The 12,565-nt window shown below is 36.5% G+C and overlaps 1 protein-coding gene across 1 annotated transcript; it reads right to left on the bottom strand.

Annotated features, from left to right (window-relative positions):
• Positions 1-3,375: 3,375 nt before the first annotated feature.
• Positions 3,376-4,156, bottom strand: LOC132357000 (small ribosomal subunit protein eS1-like). The gene has a single exon (XM_059910313.1). It carries the CDS (start codon positions 4,074-4,076, stop codon positions 3,432-3,434), a length of 645 nt encoding a protein of 214 aa, XP_059766296.1. The 5' UTR covers positions 4,077-4,156; the 3' UTR covers positions 3,376-3,431.
• Positions 4,157-12,565: the final 8,409 nt, after the last annotated feature.

Here is a 12,565-nt window from a genome sequence, read left to right on the forward strand (position 1 = left end):
CACAAAAAGAGATGCTCCACAGCCCTGAAGGATTTTATCCTTCTAATGAGCAGACAAGCTACAGATATTTATATGATACTGCTTAAACATTATAAGATGAAACATTTCAGGAAATGGTTTGCATAAACTATACATATTGATAGTTAATATAAGTAATTTGTATTACGGCTTTGTTTTCCTTGGTGTGTACACTTTCTCGTCCCTGGGGATATGGATGAGCAAAGTGTTTTGTTACGCTGCCTTGCTCCTGCTGGCAGTGACACAGGTGCAAAACTGCGGGCATGATGAATCAAATGCCAATTGCATCACTGCCGCCTGTGCTCAGCTCAAATTGCCGTCAGTAGAGGAAATAGAATTCATTAGTTTTCTTTCAGGGCACATGCAAACACACAAACACATGGGTTTGAAAGAATGTATGATGGCAGCAAGGAGAAATGGGCAAAGCCCAACCTTTTTTTCCTCCCGAGCAGCTCTGGCAACAGATGAAACAATAAGCCTTTGGATGCACTGTCTTTGTCAGTAGATGTTTGGGAAGATGGTATCCCTGTGGCAAAATGCTCTGTGGATAACTGATCACATTTTTTTACAGTCTCTCAGACCTATTGAGAAAATAATATTGATTCATTACAGAATCCAAAATGCTACAAATGCTCAAAGAAAATATAACCAAGTAACTCAACAATTTTAAAGGATTCAGATAAAAATAACATGCATGAATATTACTTTCATGACTTATGTGGTGAGTTATCTAGGGTGATGAGTTGAGAGCCTTTATTTCATATCTATTTTCATTTTGGCACTGGCTGAGCTAATGCCATCTGACAATAAGTGTGGGGCTCTGGCATGATGACAGAGCTCCACATTTGGAGAAAAAGAGACTCTCTTGAAAAAATTAATCCTCTCAGGGTTTCTGAGATTGTTGGGGACTAGGAGCAAGCTTAACCCAAGTTCTAGCTTTGTGTTTTCCAAACTAGACTGATCTTGGAGACTTTGACTAGAATTCTGTGGTGGGACCCAGGAATCTGTATTTGTAACAGGCACCCAAGTTGCAAATTTGGAAAACATCATTCTTGTGTATATATTCAAAAGTGAAGTTTATTTTTCAATGCAGTTTGATGCCCTTGTCCAGCCAGATTTAAGTTGGAATGATTCACCTACATAAATATATTTTTTAAGGTTTGGGAACACTGGTCTCAGCATTTGGGAGAAAACATGAAAAACAACAACAACAAAAACCACTCCCTGTATTGAATTGAGCAGCTGAAAGGCAAACACTTGGGTTTTTCTTCCCAATTATGCTGCTTGGGCTGGTAGACTGTTGGGGATGAAATGTATTCACATAGAAAAGTCATTCTTGGGACTTCCCTGGTGGCGCAGTGGTTAACAATCCGCCTGCCAATGCAGGGGACATGGGTTCGAGCCCTGGTCCGGGAAGATCCCACATGCTGCGGAGCAACGAAGCCCGTGCGCCACAACTACTGAGCCTGCGCTCTAGAGCCCGCGAGCCACAACTACTGAGCCCGCATGCCACAACTACTGAAGCCCGCGCACCTAGAGCCCATGCTTTGCAACAAGAGAAGCCACAACAATGAGAAGCCCGTGCACCGCAATGAAGAGTAGCCCTCACTTGCTGCAACTAGAGAAAGCCCGCGCGCAGCAACGAAGACCCAACGCAACCAAAAAAAACCCAAAACATTCTTCTTGCTCCTTCCTGATCTATACTTCTTTTTTTTCCCTTTAAAACATAACATTTATTGCCTTTTTCTAATTACAAAAAATAATTCATCCTCAATGCCAAAAATCCCAAAGAAAACAGAAAACAAAAGTCTATCATTTCACCACCTAGAGATAACTTTCCTGTATGTTTTCTAAAGATGCAATGATACGTGCTTCTTGAGGCTTATAATTACAATACATCATGACCACTTTGTGAGAAAAAGTAATTGTAAGTTAAAACAGGAATGTTAAAGGTAACCTATAGAGAGTAGAATTTCACTCCTGCTACATTTTCATATTTTAAGAAATGCTGATAAATCAAACCGCCCTTAGAATTCTAAGAGAATCCATATTTTTAGAATTTATAAATACTGTCTTCTAAAGTTCATACCTTAGATATGTTTTTTTATTCTCTAAAGAGTTTTTTCTTAACCTTTACATATCTATTATTCATTCATTTATACATTGTATAATTGTTGAATATTTATTATGGAGATGCAGCATTTAAAGACTGTTAAGGTACATTCCTCCAGTGAGCTTATTTTCTGGGTTGGGGGAAAGAAATAATAAATAAACAAATGAAGACATTTTCAGATTCTTTGGATTGGGTGATCAAGGAAAGTTACTGTGAAAAGGTGACATCAGAGTTGATACCCAGGAGATTAAAAGTATCCCAGCCTTGGGAAAATGAGAGGGTGTGTTTCCCTACAACTTCTACAGAATGTGTTACGGAATGGTTTGGGTTTAATTTGGTTTGGTTGATTTGCTAGGTGAGAGGTAGTGTAGATTTAATTTACTTTTCTTTCAGTTTGAGTGGAGTTAAACATCTTGTCATATATTTTAGGGCCATTTTAATATAATCTTTTGCTCATTTTTTTCACATCGAGTTTTTGGTCTCTTTTTCCCTCAATTTTCAAAAAACTGTATATAACAAGGGCTTATTTCTCATTCATACTACTTGTCTATCAAGGGTTGGAATTCAACTCCACATTGTCCTTAATTTCAAAGTGTACAATATGATATTGTTAACTATGGGCACGGTGTTATACAGCAGATCTCTAGAACTTATTCATTTTATATAGCTGAAACTTTATACCCTTTGAATAGAAACTCTCCATTTCCCCCTCTCCACAGCCCCTGGCAACCACCATTCTACTCTCTGTTTTTATGAGTTTGACTTTTTAAGCTTTCACATATAAGTGAGATCATATAGTATGTGTCTTTCTGTGTCTGGTTTATGTCACTTATCGTAATGTCTTCCAGGATCAGCCATGTTGCTATAAATGGTAAGATTTCTTTCTGTTTAAAGGCTGAGCAATATTCCCTTGTATTATTCATATATATATATCACATTTGCTTTAGCCATTCATCTGTCAACAGACACTTAAGTTGTTTCCATGTCTTGGCTACTGTGAATAATGCTGCAATGAATATAAGAGTGCAGATATCTCTCCAAGATACTGATTTAATTTCCTTTGGATATATACTCAGAAGTGGGGACTTCCCTGGTGGTCCAGTGGTTAAGACTCCACGCTTCCACTGTAGGGAACTGAGATCCCACATGTCACGTGGTGCGAATTTAAAAAAAAGTGGGATTGCTGGATCATATGGTAGTTACAATTTTTTTTTTAATCACAAATAAGGTCTTTTATTTGTCACCATTAAAGGTCTGATTTTTAAACAGATTCTTGGACTGGTGGCTCATATCCATCAGCTCATTCAACTTTAGCACCTGTCTCATCCCCAGTAGCTTTTCCAGAGCTACTACCTTCACCATGTAGCTCCATGAGTTTTCCCAGTTCAAACTTGGGCTTCTTCAGCATTTTTACTTTTCTAACAAAGACATCATGGAATGGATAAATAGATTGGCAGGCCTTTTCTGTGTCTTTTCCAATGCTGTCTGGAGTCAATTTATTGACCACCTCTTTCAAGTCATTTGTCTGCACCTCTCGGGTCATGATTTCCATCATCTTCTTGCGCATCTGGCAGTCCTGCTGGTGCTGGGCATGAGAGGTCTTCTGAATCTGATTGTTGCGCTTTTTAGTAAAACCCACACAGAATAGACGAAGCAAATAACCATCGGTAGTCTTGACATCAACGTGAGCTTCAGGTATGGTCTGCCATTTTTTGACCATGGAGCACATTTTGTCACGGGTAAGATCCGTGCCATGGAAATTAGTCAGGCAGTTTTTTTCCTGAACATCCTCAGTAATAAGCTTGAATTTTCTAAATGCAGCTTCATCATTCTGCAGATCAGCAGGGCTCACTTCAAACACACGACCCTTGAGGCCATCAGATGCGATTTTGGTTCCTTGAGTTCTCGTGACTAGTGTTTTCCCAATATTTCTTATATTGAACATAGCTGGTGCTTTCACATCATACCAATCTTTCTTAGAAAATGGGTCAACTACCTTCTTCTTGGCTCCCTTTTAACCACCTTTCGTAAGGCACTTGTTCTTACCGACCCTGTAGTTACAATTTTAAGTTTTTGAGGAACCTCCATACTGTTTTCAATAGTGACTGTATCAACTTACATCCTGACCAACAGTGTACAAGGGTTCTTTTTTTCTCCAAACGCTTGCCAACACTTGTTATCTTTTGTCTTTATTGATAATAGCTATTTTAACAGGTGTGAAGTGACATACCATTGTGGTTTTGATTTGAATTTCCCTGATGATTAGTGATGGTAAGCATCTTTTCACAAACCTCTTGGACTTTTGTACATCTTCTTTGGAGAAATATCTATTCAAGTATTTTACCCATTTAAAAAATTGGATTATTTGATTTTTTTGCTATTGAGTTGTAGGAGCTCCTTATATATTTTGGATACTCACCTCTTATCAGATACATGGTTTGCAAATATTTTTTGCAATTCTATAGGTTTCTTTTTCACTCAGTTGATTATTTCCTTTTCTGTGCAGAAGCTTTTTTAGTTTGATGTAGTCTCACTTGTCTTTTTTGCTTTTCTTGCCTGTGCTTTTGGTGTTATATCCAAGAAATTATTGCCAAGGCCAACATCATGAAGCTTTTCCCCTGTGTTTTCTTCTAGGAATTTAACAGTTTCAGGTCTTATGTTTGTCTTGAATCCATTTTGAGTCGATTTTTATATATGTTGTAAGATAGGGTTGAATCTCATTCTTTTACATGTGGATGTCCAGTTTCCCCCATGCCTTTTTTTTTTTTGGAAGAGATTGTCTTTTCCCCATTGTGTAGTCCTGGCACCTTTGTTGAAGATCACTTGACTGCATATATGTGGATTTATTTTTGGACTCTGGTTTCATTGGAGTATATGTCTGTCTTTATGGCAGTGCCATACTGTTTTAATTACTATAATTTTATATGTTTTGAAATCAGGAAGTGTGAAGTTTCCAGCTTTGTTCTTCTATCTCAATATTGTTTTCGCTATTTGGAGTCCTTTGTGGTTTCATCTGAGTTTTAGGATTGTTTTTTCTGTCATTGGGATTTTGATAGAGATTATGTTGAATCTCTAGATTGCTTTGGGTCATATAGGCATTTTAACAATATTAAGTCTCCTCATCCATGAACATGGAATGTCTTTCCATTTACTTGTGTCTTCTTTAATTTATTTCATCAATGTTTTGTAGTTTTCAGTGCACAAGTCTTTTAGTTAATTCCGAAGTATTTTATAATTTTGATGCTATTTTAAATGGGATTGTTTTCTTAATTTTCTTTTTAGATAGTTCACTGTTAGTGTATAGAAATGCAGCTGATTTTTGTATCTTGCAGCTTGACTGAATTCATTTATTAGTTCAGTTTGTGTGTGTGTGTGTGTGTGTAATTTTTAGGGTTTCCTACATATAAAATCTTGTCATCTGCAAACACATGTAATTTTACTTCTTCCTTTATGATTATAGAACTTCCAGTACTATTTGGAATAGAAGTAGAAAGAGTGAGCATCCTTGCCTTGTTCCAGATCTTAGAGGAAAAACTTTCAGTTTTTCACTGTTAAGTATGATGTTAGCTGTGGGCTTTTCATATATGGCATTTATTATGTTGAGGTAATTTCCTTCTATTTCTAGTTGAGAGTTTATATCATGAAAGAGTACTGAATTTTGTCAAATGCTTTCTTTGCATCTATTGATATGATCATGTGATTTTTATCCTTCATTCTATTAATGTGGTGTAGGTCTGTTCAGATTTTCTGTTTCTTCATAATTCAGTCATGAAAGAGGTTGTATTTTTCTATGAATTTATCTATTTTTTCTAAGTTATCCAATTTGTTAGTGTATAATTTTTCCTGGTAGTCACTTATGATCTTTTAATTTCTGTGGCATTAGTTGTAATGTCTTCTCTTTTGTTTATGATTTTATTTATTTGAGTCTTCTTTTTTTTTCTTAGTTAATTTAGCTATAGTTTTGTCAATTTTGGGGATCTTTTCGAAAACCAACTCTTAGTTTTGTTGATTTTTTTTTCTGTTCTCTATTTTGTTTATTTGTACTCTTTATCATTTCTTTCCTTCTGATAACATTGGGTTTAATTTGTTTTTATTTTTCTGGTTCTTTGAGGTGTAGAGTTAGATTGTTTGAGATCTTTCTTTTATAATGTAAGCATTTTTCACTCTAAATGTTCTTCTTAGTACTGTTTTTGCTACATCCTATAGGTTTTGGTATGTTATATTTTTGTTTTTGTTTGCCTCAAGGTCTTTTCTAATTTCCCTTTTGATTTCTCCTTTGACTCACTGGTTGTTCAAGATTGTGCTGTTTAATTCCCACATGCTTGTGAATTTTTAAATTTTCCTTCTACTGTTGGTGGCCAGTTTCGTTCCATTGTGGTCAGAAAAGAACTTGCTATGATTTCAGTATTCTTGAATTTGTTAAAACTTGTTTTTTGACCTAACATGCTATGTATCCTGGAGAATGTTCCATGTGCACTTGTGAAGAGTATATATTCTGCTGCTGTTGGAATGAATGTTATGTATATGTCTGTTAGGTTCATTTCAAATTTAATGTTGCTGTATTTCTCTATTTCTTAATTGATCTTCTGTCTGGATGTTCTATTTTTTATTGAAAGTGGGGTCTTGAGCTTTCATATTGCTGTTTAACATCTTTTCATTTCAACTTGGAAGAACTCCCCTTAGCATTTCTTGTAAGGCAAGTCTGGTGGTAATGAACTCTCAGCTTTTATCTGTCTGGGAATGTCTTTATCTCTCCATTTCTGAAAGATGGTTCTGCTGGATATAGTATTCTTGGCTGACAGTTTTGTTTTTTTTTTTTTCCTTTCAGCAGTTTGTGTATATCATTTGACTCTCTTCTGGCCTGCAGGGCTTCTGTTGAGAAGTTTTCTCATAGTCTTATGGGAGTTACATGTATGTGACAAGTCACTTTTGTCTTGCTACTTTTGAAATTCTCTCTTTGAGTTTTGACAGTTTGATCATAATTTGTCTCATTGTGGATTATCTGAGTTCCTCTTAGTTGTGGTCATTGGGCTTCTTGGATTTGGATATCTATTTCCTTCCCCTGCTTTGGAAAGTGTTCAGCCATTATTTTTTTGAATCAGCTTTCTGATCCTCTCTCTCTTCTCCCTCTGGGACTCTTATAATGTATATATTGGTTTATTTGATGGTGTCTCATAAGTCCCTTAAGCTGTCTTCACTCTTTCATTCTTTTTTCTTTTTACTTCTTTCACTGGATAATTTCTACTGGCCTATCTTTGAGATTGCTGATCCTTTATTTGTGCTTGATGTAGTCTGCTTTTGAACCCCTCTACTGAACTTTTCAGTTCAGTTATTGTATTCTTTAGCTTAAAAATTTGTTTGGTTCTTTTCAGTGTTTTCTATTTCTTTGATTCTTGCTTTGTTCATGCCTTATTTTCCTGACTTCTTAGAGCATCTTTACGATGGTTGTTTTGAATTCTGTCCGATAAATCATATATCTCTGTTTCATTAGTGTTAGTTTCTAGAAATTTATCTTGTTCCTTTGTTTGGGAAATCATTTCCTGTTCCTTCATTTTCTTTGACTCTTTGTGTTGGTATTTGTGCATTAGAGAAAACAGCCACCTCTCCCAGTCTTCATGGACTTGCCTTTATGAGAGGAGACCTTCACCAATCATCCCAGCTAGAGATTCTGGGGGCCTGTCAAGCCTTTATGCTAGTCCAAACCACCATCTTCAATCTTAGTGATCCCCATGTGTTTAGAATATGTTGGGTCCCATCAGTGTTCCAAGACAGGTGGGGCAGAAGGCAGTCTGTTGGGCAGCCCCTGGAAAATTAGACCTTTGGATGTACTGTCCAGCTTTTTCCCTTTCCAGAGAGAAGCTGAAATCTTTTTTTTTTTTTTCTGCTTCCTCTGTACTGAGCTGGGCGGAGGGCCTATGAAGGCTGGTGGTATACTAGATCAAACTGCGGTGTTTGGTCTCACTGGACCCCAGGCGTCTAGTGTATGGCAGGTCCTGTCAGTGCTCTGCAACACATAGGCAGAAACCAGCCCCTTAGGGAGCCCCTGAAAAAGTTGGATTATTGGAGGTGTGGCCTGACTCTTTCCCTCGACAGAGAGAAACTAGGAGCTGGGAGTTTCCTTTGATCATATGACCCTGGCCAAGGGTAGGGGTCATAGTTAAATGGTCTCTCATGTTTTCCTGCTGGCTTCATTGTGGCTGGTTTTGCACTTGCCTGGAATGCAGGAGCCTCTCAGCCAGTTTCTGGATTTCTCACAAAGGGTGTTTGTTCATGTACTGTTGTTGAATCAGTATGTCTGTTGGTAGAGGGAAAGTCCAGGGCTTCCTATTCCACCATATTGCTGATGTTTCCCCTGAACATTCTTAATTTTAATGAGTTCTTTATATATTAGCGATACCAGTTCCTGTCTGTGATTTGCATTACAAATCTGTTCTCCTAGTGTATCATTTGTTATACTTTGCTTATGATGTTTTTTGCCATGAAAATTTTAAATGAAATTTAGCAACTTTTTTTCTTTCATTGCACCTAGATTTTTGAGTAATAGTTTGAAAGCCTTTCCCAACCCTCAGATTATAGAGGCATTCATGCATATTTTTCTCTAATATTTGTTTCTTTTTTGTCTAATATTTTGTCTAGTATTTCATTTTTAACTTTCAGATATCTGATTCATCTGGAGTTTATTTTTGTGTAAGGTATGAGGTACAGATCTAATTTTATCTTTTTCCAAATGGCTGCCCAGTTGTTCCAGCACCATTTAATAAAAAGTTTGTCTTTGACCATAGTTAAATGAGGTACCATCTTCATCATGTACTATATTTCCATATATACTCAGGTCTCTTTCTGCACTTTCTGTCCTATAAACTGGTCAGTCTATTCAAGCACTAGTATTACAATTACAGAGGCTTTATAGTCTGTTTTAATATCTGGTAGGCCTAGTCCTCCCTTACAGCTTTTCCATTTCCGAGTAAACACTACACTAATCCACATGGATCCTCTTTCATTTTTGGCAACTAGTGTGCACTTTGTCATTCTGAGAATGATTTTAGTTCACTCTTAGGTCCTTTGTTGTCCTCTTCTCCTGCACAGTTTTTCTGGGTCATCCTAGCTTCTGCTAATGCTGGAGGAGGGAGCTTGGAAGATAGCTCTACAAGAAATTGGTATTTATTTTTCTGCTTGCAGATAATTTGATTTTTTTTTTTTGGTATTTTTTATCTTCCAGTTATGATGAGAGTATGGAACTTTTGTGGTTTTATATTTTCTTCTTGTTGATCTATATAGTTTTTTGGAGAATATGCCAAAAAAAAAAAAAATCTTGTTTAGGTAGTTACCATTCCCTCACTGTATTGCTGTTTTTTTTAAACAGAAACTTCAGCTTACATCAGAAATACTGTTGTTCTCATAGAAAAGCTCCTTCCAATATTCTAAAGCGCTTTAACTTTTTTCTACCCTGGTCAGAGCAATAGCTGGTAGGAAGACAGAGGAGTAGAAAATAAGGATCTAAGACCAATACAAAAGCTATTACAGTTTCCCAGAAATGCATTAATTTGTCAAAATTGAGTAATAGTAGTAAGTTTTTCCTATAATAGTATTAGCATTTTCTAGCAGGCCTTTTAATAATACCAATTTTTTATATACTTTCAAAGAGCTTTGATGTCAATTGAATTATTATTATTTTTTTTTTTAAAGTTAAGATTCTTTTTTTTTTTTTTAATTTATTTCTTTATTTCTTTTTGGGTGTGTTGGGTCTTCGTCTCTGTGCGAGGGCTTCCCCCAGTCGCGGCAAGCGGGGGCCACTCTTCTTCATCGCGGTGCGCGGGCCTCTCACCATCGCGGCCTCTCCTGTTGCGGAGCACAGGCTCCAGACGCGCAGGCTCAGTAATTGTGGCTCACGGGCCCAGTTGCTCCGCGGCATGTGGGATCTTCCCAGACCAGGGCTCGAACCCGTGTCCCCTGCATTGGCAGGCTGACTCTCAACCACTGCGCCACCAGGGAAGCCCTCAATTGAATTATTTACTTATGATTTAGGTATTAGTTCTTACAGGCTTTCTGGCTATCACTTAGTATGAAGACAAAGTGTGTAATTCAGGCAATATTAATCTATTCTTAGAGGGTTGTTTGCAGCCCCTGTAAACATTGGCTAGAAATGATTTACCCTGCCTTACTACCACTGTGCCTTTCACATGTATTTTTAAATGAGAAAAGTAGTTGCTTGAACTATATAATGTCTGGGGGAAAGTGACTTAATATTACCAGTTGTTGTTGGGAGTTTGAAAATAATAGAAGATATTGGCATCCTAGTCCGTTAAAGTTGTACTTCACTGTCATTGAAAACAGTGTTTTGGGGGGACATTACTCTGATAATTTTGCTTACTGGAATGTCATTTGAAAGGCTAATTGCCTTCCTAAAGGATTAGTGTGATAAGACTATATCCTTGATGTGATAAACTTGCAACTTTTTAAAAAACCTTATTAACCATTTTTTTTTTCAGTAAAAGATGAAATATTTATTCAGTCAAGAGAGAAACCAGAGTATCATCTTAACTATTTTTAAGTTAATAGTTCAGCAGTGTTAAGTATATTCACATTGTTGTAAAAGAGATCTCAAGAACTTTTTCATCTTTCAAATCTGAAATTCTTTACCCATTTAAAGGACAACTCCTTCTTTCCTCCTTCTCCCAGCCCCTGGTAACCACCACCCTACTTTATATTTTTATGAATTTGACTACTTTAGATACCTCACATAAGTAGAATTGTACAGTATTTCTGTTTCTGTGACTGGTTTATTTCATTTAGCATAATGTAAAAACTTCTAACTTTTTAATTTCCATTATTCTGGGAGATGGATCAAAAAAGGTATTGCTGCAATTTATGTCAGAGAGTGTTCTGCCTATGTTTTCCTCTAGGAGTTTTATAGTGTCTGGTCTCACATTTAGGTCTTTAATCCATTTTGAGCTTATTTTTGTATATGGTGTTAAAGAATGATCTAAGAACTTATAACTTTAAGAAAAGTTTATGTTGTCTAATCTCATAAACTATAGGGCAGAGTAGACGGTTATGCTACATTGATTAATAACGTGAGGGTAGGCCCATAAATTGTGTGCTAACAGTCTAATTCTGGTTAAGATTGGAATGACCAAAAGTTATTTCCAATCTACCAACTTTTGTATGTATTTCACAAAATAGAGATACCCCATCATAATTAATATTAAAAGCTAATGAATAAATGGAAGAGCTACATTCTAAAATTATTTGGGAGGAGAAGTAATGGAGAGTTATAAAAGGATATGAATCATGTTTTAATCAAAATATGTTAAAATAGTATTGTATATATACAACTGTAGGATGAGAGATTATTTGCTTCTAGGAATTCTGACAGTTTGCAAATATTCTTGACTCAGATTCTTCTGATTTTTTATTTATGCATTAATCATGGATTTTATGGGCCCACCAAGGTTATAGAAAAGTTACTTCTGTACAGAGCCGTATGAGATTAATTTGAATTCATTAATCCCATTCCCAGATGTGTTTAAGTCAGTGAGGTCAGTTTAGTGTTGAGGGATTTACATGTAATATATATGCTTGTTCTAGAAGCCAGATATAAACTTTGAAATAGTTACATAACTTGGAGAAATAGAAATGTGAAATATATATATCTAAGATAAATGGATTTTGTGGCTTAACAAACTCTGTCATGAGGAAATTCAATACCTGAAATCTCTTTAAAATATCTGCTTAGTATCTTCCTCTTCAAAAGCTCCTCTCTCCTTTTACATTTAAAAGGAAGGGTGTAGAGACTTCCCTAGTGGCGCAGTGGTTAAGAATCCGCCTGCCAATGCAGGGGACACGGGTTTGATCCCTGGTCCGGGGAGAACCCACATGCCGTGGAACAACTGAGCCCGTGTGTGACAAGTACTGAAGCCCACATGCCTAGAGCCCGTGCTCCACAACAAGAGAAGCCACCGCAGTGAGAAGCCCCCACCCCCACTCGCTGCAACTAGAGGAAGCCCACGCACAGCAACGAAGACCCAGTGCAGCCAAAAAAAAAGAAGGGTGTGGAGGAGGAGGAGAATAACAAGTTGGAGAATGGTTTTTTTCCTTGGCCTATTAGGGAAATATGTGATTTCTCAGACAAAGAATACATTATTTTTTTCAGATATCTAGGTATATCAGTCACTTGTAAGCTAAGTAAAAACTCTCAATGATTACATATGATTGTATATATATATGTATATATGTATGTGTGTGTATACACACACACAGTAGCACAATTGCACAAAAGGTTTCTCTTTTCCTATGTAATTATTAGGCACTACTATTATTTACATGTGAGTCGATATTCCCAATGAATGGTTTTAAGTAACCAATTTTAATGAATATTGAACATGCAATCAGTTAGTGCTTCATAATAGATAATTTAAGAATTTTAAGATGAAA

The sequence above is a fragment of the Balaenoptera ricei genome, chromosome X (genome assembly GCF_028023285.1).
Source record: "Balaenoptera ricei isolate mBalRic1 chromosome X, mBalRic1.hap2, whole genome shotgun sequence".
Taxonomy (NCBI): domain Eukaryota; kingdom Metazoa; phylum Chordata; class Mammalia; order Artiodactyla; family Balaenopteridae; genus Balaenoptera; species Balaenoptera ricei.

What these genes read in the sequence shown, in the direction of transcription:
- LOC132357000 (XM_059910313.1), bottom strand. Translation starts at nt 4,076, where the DNA reads ATGTTCAATATAAGAAATATTGGGAAAACACTAGTCACGAGAACTCAA.